The sequence below is a fragment of the Pristis pectinata genome, chromosome 2, assembly GCF_009764475.1.
Source record: "Pristis pectinata isolate sPriPec2 chromosome 2, sPriPec2.1.pri, whole genome shotgun sequence".
NCBI lineage: Eukaryota > Metazoa > Chordata > Chondrichthyes > Rhinopristiformes > Pristidae > Pristis > Pristis pectinata.
The window spans coordinates 19,379,033-19,402,146 of NC_067406.1; the positions used below are offsets into that span (position 1 = coordinate 19,379,033).

The 23,114-nt window shown below is 43.5% G+C and overlaps 1 protein-coding gene across 1 annotated transcript in view; it reads left to right on the forward strand.

Moving 5' to 3' along the window:
- Nucleotides 1-23,114, forward strand: part of polr1a (RNA polymerase I subunit A) — a 119,283-nt gene that overhangs the window by 94,020 nt on the left and 2,149 nt on the right. Inside the window, exons 31-34 of the mRNA XM_052009559.1 lie at nt 4,712-4,966; nt 6,107-6,307; nt 10,930-11,047; nt 20,138-20,302. Coding sequence (XP_051865519.1) covers nt 4,712-4,966; nt 6,107-6,307; nt 10,930-11,047; nt 20,138-20,302 — 739 coding nt within the window. The remainder of the gene's footprint in view (nt 1-4,711; nt 4,967-6,106; nt 6,308-10,929; nt 11,048-20,137; nt 20,303-23,114) is intronic.

Genomic DNA, 23,114 nt, shown 5'->3' on the forward strand with positions numbered 1-23,114 from the left:
GGGTCCAAGTCCATAGATTCCTCAAAGTTGCCATGAAGGTCTATGGCTTGTTAGCCTTCATTAGTCAGGGGATTGAGTTCAAGAGCCGTGAGGTAATGTTGCAGCTCTATAAGACCCCGGTTAGACCACACTTAGAATATTGTGTCCAGTTCTGGTCACCTCATTGTAGGAAGGATGAGGAAGCTTTAGAAAGGGTGCAGAGGAGATTTACCAGGATGCTACCTGGATTGGAGAGCATGTCTTATGAGGATAGATTGAGCGAGCTAGGGCTTTTCTCCTTGGAGCAAAGGACGATGAGTGTTGTCCTGATAGAGGTGTACAAGATGATAAGAGGCATAGATCGAGTGTAAGCCAGAGACTTTTTCTCAGGGCAGGAATGGCTGACATGAGGGGCCTAATTTTAAGGTGATTGGAGGAAAGTACAGGCGGGATATCAGAGGCAAGTTTTTTTACACAGAGAGTGGTGGGTGCGTGGAATGCGCTGCCAGGGCTGCTGGTAGAGGCAGATACATTAGGGACATTTAAGAGCCTCTTAGATAGGCACATGGATGATAGAAAAATGGAGGGGTACATGGGAGGGAAGGGTTAGATTGATTTTAGAGTAGGTTAAAAGGTCGGCACATCATCGTGAGCCAAAGGGCCTGTACTGTGCTCTAATGTTCTATGAAATCTAACAAGGCCCTCAAGAAGTACAAGTGAAACTGAAAAGAACTTAAATGAGGAATCAGGAGATCTAAAAGGGGCCATGAAATCTCCTCGAAGAGGAGATTGGGGATTAAGGAAAATCACAAGTCATTTTATACATATATTTAAAAACATGAGCGTGGTAAGGGAAAGGGTAGTACTACCCAAGGACAAAGGAGGGAAATTTATGTCTGGAGCTAGAGGAAGTGGGTGAGGTATGAAGTACTTTGCATTGATGTTCACCAAGGAGAAGGACGTGGATGATTGTGAGATGAGGGAAGGGTATGTTAATATTTTAGGGCATGTTGATATTCTAGAGGTGGTGTTAGGTCTCTCAAAGTATATCAAGCTGGATAAGTCCCAAGGGCTTGATGGGCTCTATCCCAGGTTACTGAAGGAAACAAGGCAGGAGATTGCTGAGGTCTTAGCCAAGATCTTTGTATTCGCTTTGAAAAGTTCCCAGAAAAATAGAAGGTAGACAGTGTTGTTCCTTTGTTTAAGAAGGGCAGTGGGGATAATCCAGCAAATCATAGGCTGGTGATCCTTACATCTGTAGTAGGGAAATGATTGGAGAAGATTCTTAAGGACAGGATTTACTTGCATTTGGAAAAGTATGGACTTATGGGGAATAGTCAGCATGACTTTGTACAGAGGAGGTCTTGTCTCACAAACTTGATTGAGGTTTTTGAGGAGGTAGTGAAGATGATCCATGAGGTTAGGGCAGTGGATGATGTCTACATGGACTTGCATTTGACAAAATCCTTCATGGTAGACTGATGAAGAAGACTAAGCTGCATGGATTCCAAAGTGACTTGATAGGTTGGATTCAAAACTGGCTTGGTCATAGATGGCAGAAGGTAGTGGTGGAGGGGTGTTATTCTGACTGGAGGTCTGTGACAAGTGGTGTTCCACAGGGATCAATGCATGGACCTCTGCTGTTTGTAATATATCTAAGGATTTGGACAAAAATGTGTGATCTGATTAGCAAGTTTCCAGACAACACAAAAATTAGCAGATTTATGGATAGTGAGGAAGGTTGTCAAAGGATACAGCTACATATAGACCATTTGGAAATTTGGGTGGGAAAAATGGTAGATGGAAGTTAATCCACACAAGAGTGAGGTGATGCAATCTGAGAGGTCAAATGCAAGAGGAAAGTATACAGTAAATGGTAAGATCCTTGCGAGCATTGATGTACAGAGGGATCTTGGGGTGCAAGTCCATTGTTCCCTGGAAGTGGCAACACAAGTTGATAAGGTGGTAAAGAAGGCATACGGTATACCATATATTCTGTACTGTATTCAGTACCATAAACCGTATAGGTGTATATTCATTGTTTGGGATATTGAATGTAAAAGCTGGCAAGCCATGGTACAGCTGTATAAACCTTTGGTTGGGCCACATTTGGAGTATTGTGTGCAGTTCTAATCATCGCATTACAGAAAGAATTTGGAGGCTTTGACAAGTATGAAGAAGAGGTTCACCAGGATATTGCCTGGACTGGAGAGTATTAACCATAAGGAGAGGTTGGACAGACTTGGATTGTTTTCTCTGGAGCTTTAGAGGTTGAAGGACAACCTGATAGAAATAAATAAAATTATGGTAGTTGCTTGGAACTTCCAGGGGAAGTGGCAGAAGTAGATACAATTGCAATGTTGAAGAAGCATTTATACAGACACATGAACAGGCAGAGAATGGAGGGATATGGACCTTGTGCAGGCAGATGGGATTAGTTTAGATTGGCATCATGGTCGGCACAGACATGGTGGGTCCAAGGGCCTGTTCCTGTGCTGCAGTGTTCTTTGTTCCTGTTGCAATTTTGAGATCTACCTTCTTTTAGCAATTCTATTTCACAACATCGTCATCTCTCTTTTCCGCCCTCGCCCCATAAGATTTTGCAATGCTGCACTAGAGGTGATATGTGCCCTGCATCCACTGTAGGCCAGGAGGTCCACTGGGTTCAACCAGAGTTCTATAGAGCTGTAACATTACCTCTCATTTCTTGAACTCAATCCCCTGACTAATGAAGGCCAGCACACCATACACCTTCTCAACCACCCTATTAACTTGCACGGCAACTTTGAGGGATCTATGGACGTGGACCCCAAGATCCCTCTGTTCCTCCATACTGCTAAGGATCCTGTCATTAACCTTGTACTCCGTCTTCAAGTTCGTTCTTCCAAAGTGTATCACTTCACACTTTTCTGGATTGTACTCCATCTGCCATTTCTCTGCCCAGCTCTACATCCTGTCTATATCCCGTGGTAACCAGCAACAACCTTCCACACTATCCACAACCCCTCCAGCCTTCGTGTCATCTGCAAATGTACTAACCGATCCCTCCACTTGTTCATCCAAGTCATTTCTAAAAATCACAAAGAGCAGGGGTCCCAGAACAGATCCCTGTGGAACACCGTTAGCCTCCAACCTCCAGGCAGAATATCCTCCATCGACTACCACCCTCTGCCTTCTGTGGGCTAGCTAATTCCCATCTGCACAGCCAAGTCTCCGTGGATCCCATGCCTTGTGAATTTCTGGGTGAGCCCACCATGGGGAACCTTGTAAAATGCCTTACTAAAATTCATGTACACCACATCCACCTCTCTACCTTCATCAATTTGTTTTGTCACCTCCTCAAAACTCAGTTGGCTCATGAGGCATGACCTGCCCCTCTCAAAGCGATGCCGACTATCCCTAATAAGACTATGCTTCTCCAAATGCTCGTAAATCCTGTCCCTAAGAATCCTCTTCAATAGCTTGCCCACCACTGACATAAGGTTCACTGGTCTGTAATTCCCAGGATTATCCCTATTACCTTTCTTGAACAAAGGAACAACATTTGCAATCCTCCTATCCTGTGGTACCACTCCTGTGGCCAGGGAGGATGCAAATATCATCATCAATGCCCCAACAATCTCATCCCTTGCTTCTGGTAGTAACCTGGGATATATCCTGTCTGGCCTCAGGGACTTACCTATCCTAATGTTTTTCAGATGCTCCTCTTTCTTAACCTTAACACGCTCCAGCACGTTATCCTGTTCTACACTGACCTCACATTTGTCAAAGTCCCTCTCCCTAGTGAACACTGAAGCCAAGTATTTGTTAAGGACCTTCCTACCTCCTCTGCCTTCAGGCACATTTCCCCCTTTTCTCTGATCAGTCCTACCCTGTCCTTTTCCTGTTCTTCCTGTATGTGTAGAAAACCTTGGGGTTTTCCTTAATTCTACCTGCCAGGGCCTTCTCATGTCCCCTTCTAGCTCTCCTAAATCCCTTCTTAAGCTCCTTCCTGGCTACCTTATGATTCTCAAGATCCCTTCCTAATTTTTGCTTCCTAAACCTTAAGTATGCTTCCTTTTTCCTCTTTAATGAATGTTTCACCTCTCTTGTCAACCATGGTTCCTTTACCCTACTATCCTTTCCGTGTCTCAGTGGGACAAATCTATCCAGAACCCCATGCAAGTGTTCCCTAAACAGCCTCCACATTTCTGCTGTGCATTTCCCTGAGAGCATCTGTTCCCAATTTGCGCTCCCAAGTTCCTGGCCTAATACCATCATATTTAGCCCTCACCCAATTAAAAAACGTTTCCCATATCGTTTTCGTTATTCATGGCTGTACTAAAGGTCAGGGAGTTGTGATCACTGTCTCCAAAATGCTCGCCCACCAAAAGGTCTGTTACCCGACCAGGTTCATTGCCTAGTACTAGATCCAGTATGACCTCTCCTGTGGTTGGCCTGTCCACATACTGTGTCAGGAATCCTTCCTGGACGCACCTAACAAATTCTGCCCCAACTAAACCTTTTGCACTAAGGAGGTGCCAATCAACATTAGGGAAATTGAAGTTTTCCATGACAACAACCCTGTTATTTATGCACCTTTCCAAAATCTGCCTACTTATCTGCTCCTCAGTGTCCTGGTGGCTATTGGGGGCCTATAGAATACTCCCAATAGAGTGATTGCTCCCTTCCTGTTTCTGACTTCCATCTATGGGAATGAGCTGATAGTGTAATTATTTTACTCCTGTTTTAGGTTGATTATGATAGTGAGGAAGAGGAGGCCAAAGATGATGCAGAAGAACTGGAGGAGAAGGTAGATGAAGTTCTCCCAGAAGAGGAACAACAGGAACTCATCAACCAAGATTCTTCTGAATATTCATATTTTACGAAGAATAGTGGAGGGGATACCGCAGAGGGCATGGGCAACACAAGAGTAAATGCAGTGTTAAATTTACATCCTGCTGTTCAAGGTTATAAATATGATGCAAATGACAGTCTTTGGTGTGAGGTAAGACAAGAATACTATTTATGTCAAAAATAGTACGAAATATTCATTAAACATGCTGAGGTTTTTTGTTTTGCTGAAATGAGTTACTGAAAGTCCTGAAACTTTCTGTCCTGAATTTTCTTGGAAGTGCATCACCATTCAGTGTAGCATGTGCACGGGGGTGGAGAGGGTTATTTAGGTCAGCCAGATAATTCATCAGTGACTGCAAATTATTGTTCCACTTGTGTCAGTAAAGTTACCAGCAGTTACAGCATTTCTGCGAAGTACAACGCTACTGAGAATTTGGTGATTCTCAGCAAGAAAATATTTTATTCTTTATTGATGTGATCTTTCAGGGGATTGTTGCACCTCTCAACAAATCTGAGAGCTGCTAATTTTTGGGTGCTCTTTTACAAGTGTGCAGAGCCTGTAAGACTTTTCACTGTCACAAAGGTTAAAAAGTAGGGATACAAGACTGCAGATACTGGAATCTGGAGCAAAAAACAAACTGCTGGAGGAACTCAGCTGGTCAGGCAGCATCTGTAGAGGGAAATGGACAGTCAACATTTCAGGTTGAGACCCTTCATCTGGACTGAAAGAGTAGAGTGGAGACAGCCAGTATAAAGAGGTATGGGGAAGGGTGGAGCAAGAGTTGGCAGGCGATAGGTGGATCCAGGTGAGGAGGGGTGATAGGCAGATGGAGGAGGGAAGAGTGGAAATAGTGACAGAGGTTGGGAGGTGATAGGTGGAGGCAGCAAAGGGCTGTAGATGATGGAATCTGATAGGAAAGGAAGATGGAGCATGGAACCAAATAAGGGAAGGTGGGCTGGGCAGATGGGAACAGTAGTGGAAGGAGATCCAATGTAAAATGAAGCATTGTTTAAAGCTACATTTATAAATTGACATTCTAGCTTATATTTTTGCAGAATAAAAGTCCATGAAAAATAGCAGCTTTTCATCCTACCTAACTTTTCCTTGTGAATTAGGAAATATCAACAGGTGTTCTTTTTTCTTCAAATTGGAACAGACATATTTGTGCTGATGCAAATTCTGGGACAGTAACCCAAAAAAACAGGGATTTGTGATGCTTCTGAGCATTTTTTTTTAATTCAAACTTTTGCCCAGAAGCTACATTCCAATGATTGTGTATTTATTCTGCAGATTAAACTGAAGCTGCCTATCATGAAGGTGCACTTTGACCTCTCCTCACTGATCATGTCTGTGGCACAAAGCGCAGTTGTTTATGAGACCAAAGGAATTGCTCGTTGCTTTTTGAATGAAACAACCAACAGGAGAGGAGAGAAGGAAATGGTTTTGAACACTGAGGGAATAAACCTCACCGAGATGTTCAAGTATGACAATGTGCGTAAATGTTTTGACAACCATTATTGCCTGGAAATTTGGAAAGGGAACAGATGATGGTTGCTCTGTAACGAAAAACCCAGCAACAGATAGGGGCCAATTCATCTCATGGGTCCAGTTTACAATCCAATAAGATGGTGGTTGATCTGTGATTGAACTCCATATACCTGCCCTTTCGAATATCTATTAATCTCAGACCTGAAATGTTGAAATGAACAAGTGGTCTAAGCATCAATTGTCATCTTTGTGAAGAGCGTCACATCTTCTGCAACCCTTCCTATATTTCCAATTTTGCTCCTGAATTGTCTGGTTGTAAATTTTACCAGTGACTCCCTCACTAGTGTAGAAAGTTTCTCTTTGCCCTCTATTGCCTTCAAACAAATTACTCCTTAACCTTCTAACTTCAGCACTAATAATTTAACCTTGGTAGTTCTCTGGTTTAAAAATATGAACTGTTGGAAATAGACTGCTGATTCAACAGCAGATACATAGAGATTGATGACCTCTCATCTGAGCTCGACACTTTTTTTTACACAAATGCTACCTGAGCTGTTGAATATTTCCAGCTTTTTCTGGTTTTGGGTTTCTAACAACTGCGGTATTTACTTTAGCATTGTTGAAGTACATTGCACTTACTCAAAATCCTTCCTATTTCAGAACTGAATCCTGTGCTCTTGGTGTAGATTAAGCCACTGCTTATAAAGTAGTCGTTAACACTTAAGGTACTTCACTAGATAGCCTCAACATTCAAGAGATACCCATTCCCTCACCGATAACTGTAAACATTATTCCTCAGCTTCCACAGTGGTCTGGTTGTGGTGTCGATCTTCTTACAACATTCAAAAACAAAATTGAATTTCATGTCCCTCCACTGACCTCAGAGAGGGAAAAGTAGACTCAAACTACCCATTTTCCATTGAAAATTAGAAACTGGTAGCCTACTTAATTAACAAATTGTTTGGTCAAAAAATGGAAAGAGCAAAACTCCTAATGTCAGCTCTAATCATCTTGGGACAATGAGCAATTGTTTACACCATCTCAGTTTTGCATTTACATCTCCAACTTATGATGACTCTGGCCCATCTGTGGTCTGCCTTGTGTCAAAAACTCATGGTTGAACACCAGAAGGAAGTATTGATAATTGAGGATTAAATGTGTACTAGAAGAGGAAAGTTGTGTGCAATGAAGGGGTGAGTAGGCTCTTTCAAAATGCTGCCACAAGTATGATGGGTCAAATTCCCACCTATATGATTCCTATATTATTCTGACCATATTCTGACATTATTTTTCTCTCTGGTCTTATGAGCAAGTGCTATGAACCTTTTGAGGGGGGATAAAAATCTTTGTCCTGTTTCTCTATTTTAATACATAGTTGAGAAATATTCTTGTGGTCGAAAGTTGGACAGGATTCTTGTGGTTTTTTTCCACTGTCCCTGCTATAATTTGTATCCTTTCCGTGAGCTTTACCTCTCCTGTAATGCTGACTTTGCCTTCCAGTGCAGTACTGTTTTGTATACTGTTCCAGTTATTAGTTGTAGTCTGTAAAGAGATAAAGAACTAAGATTGGATTACACATTTGCTTAAATTTTTAACCCTTTCACTAGCATTCCTCAGGAAAGAAAATGCAGCACTGCCATCCACCAGCCTACATTAAGTGGTTAAGTCCCGTTTGTTACTCACTTATAGGATTTGGCTGCCTTTGGCAAAACCAGGATTTATTGCCCATCTCCAATTGCTGTTGAGGAGATGGTAGAGAGCTGCTTCTTGAATTGGCCCTCCATTTGTGGTGAAGGTATTCCCTTGGTGCTATTGGGTATAGAACCAGTGGCAATGAAGGACATTGTGAAACTTGGAGGGAGGGTGGTAGAGAACCAGCAGGTTGGGAGTGTTCCAGTGGTGTTATAGAACATTACAGCACAGTACAGGCCCTTCGGCCCATGATGTTGTGCCGACTTTTTATCCTGCTCTAAGATCTATATAACCCTTCCATACCACATAGCCTTCCATTTTACTATCATTCATGTGCCTATCTAAGAGTCTCTTAAATGTCACTAATGTATCTGCCTCCACCACCTCTGCTGACAGTGCGTTCCACGCACCCACCACTCTGTGTAAAAAAAAAACAACAACTTGCCTCTGACATCCCACCCCCCACACCTTCCTCCAATCACCTTAAAATTTTGCCCCCTCATGTTAGCCATTTCCACCCTGGGGAGAAAGTCTCTGACTGTCCACTCGATCTATGCCTTTTATCATCTTGTACACCTCTATCAAGTCACCTTTCGTCCTCCTTCGCTCCACCTTCCTATAATGAGTTGACCAGATCTGAACACGATACTCCAAGTGTGGTCTGTCTAGAGTTTTATAGAGCTGCAACATGACCTCGCGGCTCTTGAACTCAATACCCCGACTAATGAAGGCCAACACACCATACGCCTTCTTGACAGCTCTATCAACCTGCGTGGCAACTTTGAGGGATCTATGGATGTGGACCCCAAGATCCCTCTGTTCCTCCACACTGCTAAGAGTCCTGCCATTAACCTTGTATTCTGCCTTCAAATTCGATCTTCCAAAGTGTATTATTTCACACTTTTCCGGGTTGAACTCCATCTGCCACTGCTAGCCCAGCTCTCCTATCAATGTCCTGTTGTAACCCACAGCAGCCTTCTACAGTATCCACAACACCACGAAATTTCGTGTCATCTGCAAACTTACTAACCCACCCTTCCACATCCTTATCCAAGTTATTTATAAAAATCACAAAGAGCAGGGGTCCCAGATCCCTGTGGAAAACCACTGGTCACCAACCTCCAGGCAGAATACGCTCCATCTACCACCACCCTATGTCTTCTGTGGGTGAGCCAATTCTGAATCCACACCGCCAGGTTTCCCTGGATCCCATGCCTCCTGACTTTCTGAATAAGCCTTCCATGAGGAAACTTACCAAACGCCTTACTAAAATCCGTGTACACCACATCTACTGCTCTACCTTCATCAATGTACTTTGTCACATCCTCAAAGAGTTCAGTCAGGCTTGGGAGGCACGACCTGCCCCTCACAAAGCCATGCTGACTGTCCCTAATCAGCCTATGCTTCTCCAAATGCCCATAAATCCTGTCTCTAAGAATCCTCTCCAGTAATTTGCCCACCACTGAAGTAAGACTCCACTGGTCTGTAATTCCCTGGGTTATCCCTACTCCCTTTCTTGAACAAAGGAACAATATTTGCCACCCTCCAATCATCTGGCACTACTTCTGTGGCCAGTGAGGACGCAAAGATCATGCAGCAATCTCTTCCCTCCCTTCTAATAACCTTGGATATATCCTGTCTGTCCCCAGATGGTGGGTGGGGGAGGGGGAGAAGATGTAATAAGCTGAGAGGTGATAGGTAGAAGAGGCAAAGGGCTGAAGAAGAAGGAATGCGGTAGGAGAGGGCAGTGGACCATGGAATAAAGGATGGAGGAGGGGAGGAGAGGAGATGGGCAGGTCATCAAGGCAGGGGAAGGGAGCCACAGGAATAAGGGAAGACAAAGGAGTTGGGGGGGGGGCTTGCATTCTGTTATTGCTCTTCCCTTGTACTAACTCAATGCACTGATGTGATGAAATGATCTGTATGGTTGGCATGCAAAACAAAGTTTTTCACTGTACCTCAGTACACGTCACAATATAATAAACCCATTTATCAGCCTACAGCATGGAAACAGGCCCTACAGCCCAACACAGTTGTGCCGAGCATCAGGCACCCATTTACGATAAAACTCCAATAATCCACTGTTCAGTTGTCCTAAAATCCTAATTATATGGCACCCAGCTCATCAGGTGCTGTTTTTAGCACTTCCTTTAAACAGTCCAGTGCTGTTTCCCGTGTTCCCCCAAAATGTACCAGGGCCTCGTCTCTCATGCTCCCTTTAAACTTACTGTGGACATCCCTTGGGCCAGGGCCCTATTCACCTTAATTCCTGTAAACATCCTGTGTTCACTGAAAAAATTATTGTGGTATTATGTAACTTTTATTTTTTAAAAAGTGAAATAAATGTGTGTTGGGATAATAAAAGGAGTAATATCCAATAGTCTGGAAAGTCTGCCAGTCCAGCACTACCAAAGACTACCACCAAAAAGTGCTGAACTATCGAAGTTTTACTCCACATTAACCCTATTACTAAACCCTTTTTATTCTTCCCACATTCACATAAACTCCTCACAGATTCTGCTACTCACCTCCACATTGGGGACAATCTAGGGTGGCCAATTAACTTACCAACTCACACATCTTTGGGATGTGGGAGAAAACCAGAGCATCTGAAGGAAATCTAGGTGGTCACAGGGAGAATATGCAAACTCCACACAGACAGCACAAGTGGTCAGGATTGAATTTGGGCCACTGGAGAGTTCAATCTCCATTACTTAAAGCAATGCATTCGCCAAGCTTAACAGTGCAATTACTCAACCATGCCTACTTCATCATGACATAGCATTCTGACTTTGTATGTGCTGAAAATTTTTATATACAGTAAGTGAGAGCAAAATGTGATTAGTTAATAAGTGGTTTTATTTTGGTGTAGTTTCCATATTGAGATTACGTACTTCCAGTCTTCATGATTTGCTTTGTTTTCTGTGCTTTAGATCTTGGATCTGAGCCGCCTATATTCAAATGATATCCACTCTATTGCCAGCACGTATGGTATTGAGGCTGCTCTAAGAGTCATTGAAAAAGAAATCAAAGATGTCTTTGCTGTTTACGGTAAGTTTTTTTTAAAATTTGCTTTTGTCCCTCGCTTTTCACCCCTTTCCAAAGCTGTGGCTCTGGTGATACTGGGGACCTTATCTCACCTTGTCCAAGTAAATTCCCAGTTGTATGTGTGGATATTTTTCAGGATTCAGGCAGGACTGGGAAGGCTAGCATTTTTTTGTCTAACCCTAATTGCCCTGGTTGGCAGCCCGTTTCAGAGGACGTTTAAGAATCACCCACAGGGGAGTCACATAAATGTCAGATCAGGCAAAGATGCATTAGAGAACCAGATGGGTTTTTACTACAGTCCAATAGTTTTTGAATTCTTCATTACTAAGAAGCTTTTCTTTCCAAATTCCAGATTATTACTGAATTTAAATTCCTTGAATGCTATGTGCAATTTGAACTTGGTCTGTTTTGTTAGTCCAGCACTGTGCATTACCAATGTGATAGTTTAACCACTGTGGTGCCACCACGAATCCCGGTCGAGGCCAAATGTGTAGGATCTCCATACGTGCACTCTTTATACTCGGATGACTGGATGGCAATGGGCAATTGAAATTCTTCTCTATCCCTGGAAAATTCCACGTGCCCTTTCCAGCCTTTCCTAGGGAGATTATGGAAAGTAACACTAACTTTTTTTATGATCTGAGTTGAGACTCACTACATCAGTAACTGGCTGTATCGACTAATTCCACCCTGGGTGATATGTTCCCATGCTAAGCTGAGGCCGAGGTTAATTGTCGTCTTGTTTTGCTTCTGTTCAACCATCTGCTGAAGAGTAGCTTTTTGATGGGGTTAATTAATGTGCAAAAATAATTTTAATTAAATAGACAGTGACCTGATGTGACTTGGCAGCAGCTACAATCACTGCTTTTCACCTGCCATTCAGAATGATATTTACCAGAATGATCTTTGGTGAAACTGAACTTGCAAGACAATTGTATGATTGCTCTCTGACAGAGAGCTAAGAGTAATTCAACTGCACTGCCATTGAATAAGCTCACTGCTAATCCACAGCGTGTCCACTTCTCAGCCTTTGCTGCAGATCCCTTGATCCATTTCCATAACAATTTATTTCAGTCAAAGAGTTACACAGCATGGAGATGTGTCCTTTGGCCATCTGGTCCACGCCGACCAAGATTCCTATCTAAGCTAGTCCCATTTGCCCACGTTTGGCCCGTATCCCTCTAAACCCTTCCTATCCATGTACCTATCCAAGTACCTTTTTAAACGTTGGAAATGTATCTGCCTCAACCACTTCCTCTGTCAGTTCATTCCATGTACTGACCACCCTCTGGGTGAAAAAGTTGTCCCACAGGTTTCTATTAAATCTCTCTCCTCTCACCTTAAACCTATGCCCTCTAGTTCTAGATTTCCCCAACCCTGGGAAAAAGACTGTGGCACATTGACCATATCAATGCCCCTCATGATTTGAAACACCTCTGTAAGATCACCTCTCATTCTCCTACGCTCCAATGAAAGAAGTCCCAACCTGCTCCATCTCTCTCCATAACTCAGTCCCTTGAGTCCTGGCAACATCCTCGTAAATCTCCTTTGTACTCTTTGCAGCTTAATAGCATCCTTCCTGTAGCAGAGTGACCAAAACTGAATACATTATTCTAAATGCAGCCTCACAAACATCTTGTGCAACCGTAACATAACATCCCACTTCTATGCTCAGTGCCCTGACTGATGAAGTCCAGCATGCCATAAGCCTGCTTCACCACCCTGTCTACCTATGATGCCACCTTGAGGGAACTATGTATTTGTATTCCTTGGTCCCTCTGTTCTACAACACTCCCCAGGCCCCTCCCATTCACCGTGAATGTCCTTTTCTCATTTGTCTTCCCAAAATGCAACACCTCGCACTTATCCAAATTAAACTCCATTTGCCATTCCTCGGACCACTTACCCAGCTGATCAAGATTCCTCTGTAAATCGTGATAATCATCTTCACTGTCAATAATGCCACCTATTTTAGTGTCATCTGCAAACTTACTAACCATGCCCTGTACATTCTCATCCAAATCATTGATATAGATGACAAACAACAATGGGCCCAGCCCTGAGCCCTGGGTAACACCACTAGTCACGAGCCTCCAGTCCAAGAAACAACCTTCCACCATCACCCTCTGCTTCTTACCATCAAGCCAATTATGTATAAAATTAGCGAGCTCCCTCTGAATCCCATGTGATCTAACTTTCCATAGCAGCATACCACACAGAACTTTATCAAAGGCTTTACCGAAGTCCATATAAACTAGGTCTATTGCCCTGCCCTCATCGACCATCTTGGTTACTTCTTCACAAAACTCAATCAGATTTGTGAGGCATGATCTCCCTCTCACAAATCCTTGATCAACCCTTGTCTTTCCAAATGTATGTATATCTTATCCCTCAGAATCCTCTCCAGTAACTTACCTACCACAGACATTAGGCTTATTGGTCTATAGTTCCCAGGTTTTTTCTTTGCAGCACTTCTTAAATAAAGGCACAGCATTAGCCACCCTCCAGTCTTCCAGCACTTCACCTGTCGCTAACGATGATGCACATACCTCAGCCAGGGCTCCTGCAATTTCTTTTGTGGCTTGCTACAGTGCTCTTGGGTATACCTGACTGGGCCCTGGAGATTTATCTACCTTCATGTGTTTTAAGACATCCAGTACCACCTCTGCTGTAATGCAGACTAGCCCCAAGACTTCCCCATTAACTATCTCAAGTTCCAAAGTCTTCATGTGCTTCCCCACAGTTAAAGCACAGGAGAACTACTCATTGAGGACCTTGCCCATCTCCTGTGGCTCCACACGAAGATGTCCACTTTGGTCTTTGAAGGGCCTTATTCTCTCCCTAGTTACTCTGTTTCTCTTGCCACAGATGCAGCCTTTATTTTATATTCTTTTCTAGCCATGTTATGTCCTCTTCACAACCTACTTTCTGACTCATCTCTGCATCATTGGCAAATTTAACAACCATGTCTTGGGTGTCTTCATGTAGGTCATTTATGTACATCATAAAAAGCTGAGGGTCAATAGATCTCTGCGGCACATCACTCACGGCATCTTGTCAACCAAAAAAACTACCCATTCTGTGCCTCTTCTCTGTTAGCCAGCCAGTCTTCCGTCCATGCCAATATGTTACCTCCTACACCGTGAGCTTTTATCTTCTACAGTAAGTTTTGATGGGATAGCTTATCAAATGCCTTGTGGAAATCTAAGTATGGTACCTCAACTGGTTCTCCATTATCCATGGCATCTGCTGCTTCTTCAAAGTATTCCAACATGTTGACGTTGCCTGATTAACTTGAGTTTCCTATATGCCCAGCTTTATGCCTTTTTAATAAAAGCTTTTAACATTTTCCAAATGACAGCTGTTAAGCTAACAGTCCTGCAGTTTCTTCCTTTAGTCTCCCTCTTTCTTGAGTAAAGGAGTTACATTTGCTATTTTCCAACCTTGCCCGAATCTAGGGATTTTGGAAAATTATAAACAATGCACAAACTATCTTACTCGCCACTTATTTAAAGACCTCCATGTTGAAATCCAGCAGGACCCATTGGCTTTTCAACCCACAGCTCCAACAACTTGAAACCACCCTTGGTCAAATCTTGCCTTGGTGTCAAGGGGAGTCACTCTCCTGTTTTGGAATTTTGTCTTTTGGTCCATAACTGAGGTCTGGAACAGAGTGGCCCTGGTAAAGCCTAAACTGGGTACTGCCGAGCAGATTAGTGGTGAGCAAGTGACACTTGAGAGTACTGTCAGAAATGGCTGTCATCACTTTGAGGTTTACTGTGGACTGGGTGGATTGAACCTGTCCTTTTTGTGAAATGAAGAATTTTTCACATTGATGGATCGATGCCAGTGTTGTAAATGTATTAGAACAGCATGGCTAGAAGTGCAGCAGATTCTAGAGCAGTGTTCCTCATTACTGTAGCCAGGATGGTGCCTTGTCTTAAAGACTTAGCTGTCTTCAGTTTATTGGGAGTAGAGTAGGGGGCTGAGAACACAACCATGTGGGGCACCAGTGTTGAGGATAATTGTGCTGGAGGTATTGCTGCCTATCCTTACTGATTGCAGTCTGTTGGTCAGGATGTCAAAGATCCAGTTGCAAAAGGAGGTGTTGAGTCTCAGGCCTAGGAGTTTGGTGATGAGTTTGCTTGGAATTACAGTACTGAAGGTGGAGCTGCAATCAATAAACAATAGTCCAACATAGATGTCTTTACTGTCCAGATGCTCCAGAGCTGGGTGTAGGGCCAGGGAGATGGCATCTGCCATGGCCTCTCAAAGCACTTCATGATGGTGGATGTCAGAGCCACCTTGCACTATTCATTAAGTCACGTTACCTTATTTTTCTTAGGTACGGGGATGATCGAGGTCTTTATAAAGCAGATGGGAACATCAGATTTAAGTAGGGAGAGTTGAAAATGTCTGCAAATACCCCTGCCAGCTGATCTGCGCAGGATCTGAGAACACTGCCGGGACTCCATCTGGGCCAGATGCTTTCTGCAGGACTTATTAGTGATAGTCAGCATGACTTTGTGTGGGGGAGGTCTTCAGTTTTCACAGCCATTTCCTGATTATCAAGTGGAGTGAATTGAATTGCCAAAAGACTTGTTTTTGTGATGTTGACGATGTCAGGAAGAAAATGTAGAGGATAATCCACTCGGCACTTCTGGCTGAATTTATTGTGATGCTTCATCCTTGCCTTTATAAGTTTTTGTAAGTTCACTGTGTTGGCACTTCACTTTTAGATATGCCTGGTACTGTTCCTGGCATGCTTTTCCACACTTCTCATTGAACCAGTCTCGATCCACAGGCTTGACGATGTCAGTAGAGAGTGGGATATGCTGGGCTCTAATTATTAGAGCCCTGTATATCCCACTCTCTACTGATTATCGGCATATATGCCACTAATAATAGTCCTTAGAATCTCATGAAAGATAAGGACTTCTTGCCCGAGTGAGGAGTGCCCAGCACCCTTGGGCTTAGGCTGCTGTCTTTGGATGCCAGGTCTGTTCTGAGTATTGGTGTTGGTTTATTATTGTCACTTGTACCAAGGTACAGTGAAAAACTTGTCTTGCATACCATTTCTACAGATCAATTCATTACACAGTGCATTGAAGTAGTACAGGGTAAAAACAATAACAGAATACAGAGCAAAGTGTCACAGCTACAGAGAAAGTGCAGTGCAATAAGGTGCAAGGTCATAACAAGGTAGATTGTGAGGTCTTGACTCCATCTCATCATATAAGGAAACCGTTCAATAGTCTTATCACAGTGGGATAGAAGCTGTCCTTGAGCCTGGTGGTATGTGCCCTCAGGCTCCTGTATCTTCTGCCTGATGGGAGAGGAGAGAATGACCCATTTGGGTAGGGTCTTTGATCATGCTGGCTGCTTCACCAAGGCAGCGAGAGGTATAGACGGAGTCCATGGAGGGGAGGCTGGTTTCCGTGATGTGCTGGGCTGTGTCCACAACTCTCTGCAGTTTCTTGTGGTCCGGGGCAGAGCAGTTGCCATACCAAGCTGTGTATCCCATTTAACGCGATTATAGTGTCGCACAATACACTGGAGAGTACGTCCTCAAGAACAACACAGTGGTCACTTCTGGCAGTGCTGTCAAAGACAGATGCATCTGCCATAGGTTGATCAATGAGGATGAAGTCCATAAGTTTATCCTTTGTGTCACTTCACTCTCTACCTGCCACAGACTCAGTCTGGTGGTAGTTTCCTTCAGGACTTGTGTTGCAGTTATACAAGGTGTTGGTGAGGCCACATTTGGACTATTGTGTTCAGTGTTGGTCACCCTGCTATAGGAAAGGTGCCTTTTGAGCTGGAAAGTGTGCAGAGGAGATTTACGAGGATGTTGCCAGGACTTAAGTACTGAATTATAGAGAAGGGTTGAGCAGACTAGGACTTCATTTATTGGAGTGTAGGAGAATGAGAGGTGACCTTATAGAAGTGTATAAAGTCATGAGCAGCATAGATTGGGTGAATACACAAAGTCTTTTTCCCAGGGCTGGGGAATCAAGAACTAGAAGGCATAAGTTTAAGGTGAGAGGGGAGAGATTTAATAGGAACCTGAGGGTAGTCAGTCTATGCAATGAGCTGCCAGAAAAAGAGGTTGAGGCAGGTACAATAACAACATTTAAACAACAGATGGACAGGTACATAGGCAAGAAAGGTTTAGAAGAATATGGGCCAAATGCAGGCAAATGGGACTAGCTTGGATGGGTGTCTTGGTTGGCATGGACCAGTTGGGCTGAAGGGTCTGTTTCCATGCTCTATGACTTGGCCAGCTCAATCAGTGGCAATGGACACTGAAATCCCCCCCTCCCAGAGTACATTCTATGCTCTTATAGATTTCAGTGTATCAAGTGTTGTGCAACCTGAAAGAGCAATGATTCTTCAGCTGTGGGAAGACAGTCATTAGTAATCAGGAGGAGGTTTCCTTGCCTGTGTTTGGTCTGTTGTTCTGAGACTTTGTGGGGTCCAGAGTCATTGTTAAGGACTACCTCCCTTACCCCCACACACAAGTACACCCTCTGGTGAACCAATGGCCCAGGCATTGTGATAGAGGAGTTTAGCACTTTCTCTATAGTATGATCAAGTGAGTGTGACTTTTTCAGTGACTGTGAAACAGATCTCTCAATTTAGACACTAGTCCCCAGAAGTTTGTGAGGATGACCTTGCTGGTTTATCTTTTCAGATTTCACTAGATAGACGGCAAGTATCTGGAAAGCAGCTCCTCTCACCCGAAGCTGAACAATCATTGAAGTTTATGATATGGAAACAATCAGAAGCAGGTTTATTATTACTGACATATGTTGTGTCATTTGTTGTTTTGCGGCAGCAGTACAGTGCAAGACTATAAAATTACTGTAAGTTACAGAAGTAAATAGTGCAAAAGAGGAATATCAAGGTAGTGTTCATGGGGTCATGGACCATTGGATCTGATGGCGGAGAGTAAGAAACTGTTCCTGAAACGTTGAATGTTGGTCTTCAGGATCCTGTACCTCCTCCCCGATGGTAGTAGCGTAAAGGGGGCATGTCCCGGGTAGTGAAGGTCCTTAATGATGGACGCCACCTTCTTCAGACACCGCCTCTTAAAGATGTCCTCAGTGGTGGGAAGGGTTGTGCCCGTGATGGAGCTGGCTGAGTCTACAACCCTCTGCAGCCTCTTTCAACCTTATGCATTGGAGCTTCATACCAGGCGGTAGTGCAACCAGTCAGAATGCTCTCCACCGTACGTCTGTGGAAATTTGCAGGAGTCCTTGGTGACAAACCAAATATCCTCAAACTCCTAATGAAGTAGGAGTGCCTAGGGTGCCTTCTTTGTGATTGGGCCCAAGATAGATCCTCTGAAATGTTGACGCCCAGGAACTTGAAGCTGCTCACCCTTTCCACGGCTGACCCCTCAATGAAGGCTGGTGTGTGTTCTCCCGACCTCCCCTTCCTGAAGTCCACAATCAATTCTTTGGTCTTCTTGACATTGAGTGCGAGGTTCTTGTTGCGACACCACTCAATCAGCTGATCTATCTCACTGCTGTATGCCTCCTCATTGCCATCAGAGATTCTGCCAACAGTGGTGTCATCATCGAATTTATAGATGGCGGTTGAGCCGTGCCTAGCCACACAGTCTTGAGTGTAGAGAGAGTAGAGTGGTGGGCTAAGCACGCATCCTTGAGGTGCGCCTGTGTTGATTGTCAGCGAAGAGGAGATGTTACTATCGATCTGCACTGACTGTTGTCTCCCAATAAGGAAGTCGAGGATCCAGTTGCAGAGGGAGGTACGGTGGCCCAAGTTTTGAAGCTTGTTGATTAGTACTGAGGGGGATGATGGGGTCTCGTGACTGTTGATCATGGTGCTCAGCTCCTCCAGTGCCAGCTTGACGTTTGCCAGGGGTGGAATGAACACCACTACCAGGCTGATGGCGGAGAACTCCCTCGGCAGATTAAATGGACAACACGACCGCCAGATGTTCCAGGTTGGGGGAACAGGACTGTGACAGAACCGCCATGTCTATACACCACGATGAGTTAATCATGAAGCCTCTGCCTTTACTTGATGCCGCCGTCTTGTCCATGCGGTGGATGATGAAGCCCTTGGGCTGGACCGCTGTGTCTGGAGAGCTGAGAGTGAGCAATGTCTCTGTGAAGCAGAGTACACAACAGTCCCTGATTCAGCCCTTCGTGTATCTGGCAGTTGAAGAAGAACCATTTAACCAATCCCGCTTCCAGATTGTAAGCAAGGGCATCAGTTGTCCTCATGGCCCTGGAGTCTGCTCCAACATTCAGTAAAATTGTGGACTATTCTCTGCCTTGGCCACTTTCCTGTCTAATTCTCTCAAGTATCCAAAAATCTATCAACCTCAGTCTTGGGGAAAAAAATACTCAGGAATTTAACATTCACAAGCAGAGATCCCTAAAATTCATAACCATCTAAGTAAGGAAATTTTGCCCTTATCCGAATCTAAATGATGTGTGCATGGCCTGAGATTATGCCTTTTTAATTTCTTGACTGTGCACCCAGAAACAGCCTCTCGACAAGTCTTGTTCAGTACCTTTGCTAGTTTTGGCACTTCAGTTGCGTGTAAGTGCACCTGCGGGTGACAACATTGTGTTCTTGTGCTTCCTCTACTTTCACATGTAGGGTTTCTATGGTGCAGGGATCCAAGCTTGACAGTTCACAGGCACTGTTTTCTAAAAGCAATGGAAACGAAGACTTCAGCAAACTGAGCAATGAGGTTGGGGTATTTTTGTCAGATAGGATGAAAACAACTCATTGATTGGCTTCATTTTATGAATTACCCACTTGATTTCGACTACATTCCATTATTAGGTATTGCAACACCTTTCTGTGCTTTGCAAAAAACTTTGTGGTATTGTAAAGGGGATTTTTTCTTTGCCAGAGTTTTTAACTTAAGTGAATTGAAACTCAGGCCAATGTTATTGGTCAAATTTAAGCCTGGATCTCAAAATAACTCTCTGGTACAATGAGAGACAACAATTCCATACTGTAATACTGTGCTGCTGCCTTTCCTCAGTGCTTCATATCATGTTCTGTGCCTTTGAGTGGAATCACATTTCTTGTCTTGATCTTGCACAGGTATCCAAGTGGACCCTCGACATCTTTCCCTTGTGGCGGATTACATGTGTTTTGATGGATCGTACAAGCCATTTAATCGCATTGGCATTCAGTCAAGCTCCTCACCACTTCAGCAGATGACTTTTGAAACCAGCTATAAGTTCTTGAAACAAGCAACAATGCTAGGTAAGATGGTGATGAAGCTTAGGCCATGATCTTGAAGGGCTGAATGGACTCGAGGCCAGATAGCCTGTTGCTGCTGCTGTTTCTTATGTTCTTGTTTCTTGTTTCATTGTGAGACAGTATCTTTCATGTAAGGAAGTAAAATTTGAACTGTCTCGAAATAGTTGCACAATATATTTTTGACAATCTCGTCTTTTCCTTCTGAGAAATCTGAATGTTCCTTTGTCATAAGTTTAACAAGATAGCGGATAAAATACTTAAAAGGCAATTCTTCAATTGATGGATGAAATAAGGAGTTGCACAGCTTTTGGTGCTGGATGAGAATGAGTAATGAATCTTCAACATTGTGAAGAGATGGGGGAGAAAAAGTTTGTGGGTTTGTGTCTTAGCAAGAAAAGGAAATGATCAAGATGTTCAAAGAAATTTGATGGCCACAGTTCACATTGTAACACATTGCAAAGTGCTGCAGTTACAAGCCAGGCAGCTAAAACCACTTGGAACGATAGGGTATAACCACATTGCCTTAGGCATGCTCCACGTTGACTCAGTGCTCAGGTCTTCTGGGAGTTTCTCATCCTCCTCCAGTGTTCAGCTATCTGCCAATACTGGATTCTTTAAAGGGTATTTGTTAAGCAGTTTGGATTTTAACAAGGTCTGTTTTACTGATAACTGCCTTATATTTTTAGATGCTTTTTAAACTGGATTGAAATGCTCATAGTATCACAGTGGAACTTGAACTTGTTTTCTGGTGTATTATTCCAGTTCTCTGAATCATTAATGCTGTAATTTAATCGCTATACCACCATATCCTGTTTCATGTACAATGCATTTCTTGCAAGTGAATTGGTCATAATTTAAACGAACACAATAGCTATTTTGTATGCACTGGTCCCATAAGAATGCCTTGCACTACTAAAACTTTGATTAGTGCTTTATAAGAGCATGACTGTTAATAGAAGTTATTCATTTTATGGGATGTGAGCCTTAATGGTCCTCTGCTTATTTGTAATAAACTTTGCTAAGTAATGAGATGAACAAACAATATAGTTTTTTTGATGCAATACCATCTGGGCCAATGCTGCATTGTATTGAAGGTGAGAAATACCCATATATGACTTGCAATTGAGCACAACAGCTGGTGAATGGATAACACCCAGCATTTTCCACGTCAAGTGAGTGATTAGAAATTTGACTTGGTCCCATCAAAGGTTTACTGACGCAAATCATTATCATATCTTTACCTTTATGGGGTGTGGGCCTAGTTGGCAAGACTGCCATCTTACTGTTTATCATAATATCCATAATTGTGTATCAGTGCATGCCAGATCAAGCTATTCTGCCAACTGGACATGCTGGTTGCACCTTAAGAAGTAACAGCAAATGAAGTGACATTTGATTAAAATCTGAAGCAACTCTGTTCCACAACAAGGTGAATTTTACAAAGGCACTGAGTTGAGTCAGTGTGGCTTAGGTTTGCATACTATGAAAAAGGGAACTTCCAATTACACCATAGAACATAGAACACTACAATGTCGTGCCCACAATGTCGTGCCCACAATGTTGTGCCGACATCTTATCCTGCTCTAAGATCTATCTAACCCTTCCCTCCCACATAGACCCCTATTTTTCTATCATTCATATGTCTGTCTAAGAGCCTCTTAAATGTCCCTAATGTATCTGCCCCCACCACCTCTGCAGGCATGCGTTCCACGCACCCACCACTCTCTGTGTAATAAAAAAACTTACCTCTGACATCCCCCTTATGCTTTCCTCCAATCACCTTAAAATTATGTCCCCTCGTGTTAGCCATTGTCGCCCTGGGAAAAAGTCTCTGACCGTCCACTCGATCTATGCCTCATATCTTGTACACCTCTATCAAGTCACTTATCCTCCTCATCCCCAAAGAGAAAAGTCCTAGCTCACTCAAACTATCCTCATAAGACATGCTCTCCAATCCAGGCAACATCCTGGTAAATCTCTGCACCCTCTCTAAACCTTCCACATCCTTTCTATAATGAGGCAACCAGAACTGAACACAACACTTACCAACGTCAGTTCTAAGGAAGATAAAGGCATGGGCAGATAAATAGCAAGTTATATTTATGAACATTCATGCCACTAAAGTACCTGGCAGTGACCATCTCCAACAAGAAAAAGTCTAGCCAATTATCATTAGTATTCAGTAGCATTGCCATTGCTGAGTCCTTACCATCAATATCCTGGCAGTCAGCAAATGACCAGAGACTTAATTGGACCAGCCACACAAATCCTGTGGCTTCAAGAACAGATCAGGGGCTGGGAATCTGGTGGAGATTCCCTGACACTCCAAATACTTTCCACTTGCCTCTGAGTGCAGTGCCAACAATCATTAAGAGGCTTGATACCACCCGATGCAAAGCAGCCCACTTGACTGACACCCCATGCTCTGCAGCTACTCACCCAGGCTCCTTCAGTAGCACCTCCCAAACCTACAGCCTCTATCACAAGTAGGATGTGGGCAGTAGGTGCATGGGAACACTGTCACCTCAAGGTTCTCTTCCAAGTGTGTGTTATCCTGACTCGGAAATGTAATATCACCAGTCCTCCTTCATTGCTGGGTCTAAGTCCTGGAACTCCGTGCCCAACAGCGCTGTGGGGTTTCCTTCACTAGGTGGATGCAGTGGTTCAAGAAGGTTGTTTATTACCACCTTCTTGTGGGCAATTGGGGATGGACAATAAATGCTGGTCTTGTTGGATCAGACCCCAAAAATTATTTGGAAAAGAGTGATCATAATCTGCTAAAATTTCATCAGAAGATAGTAATTTCATCAAAAGA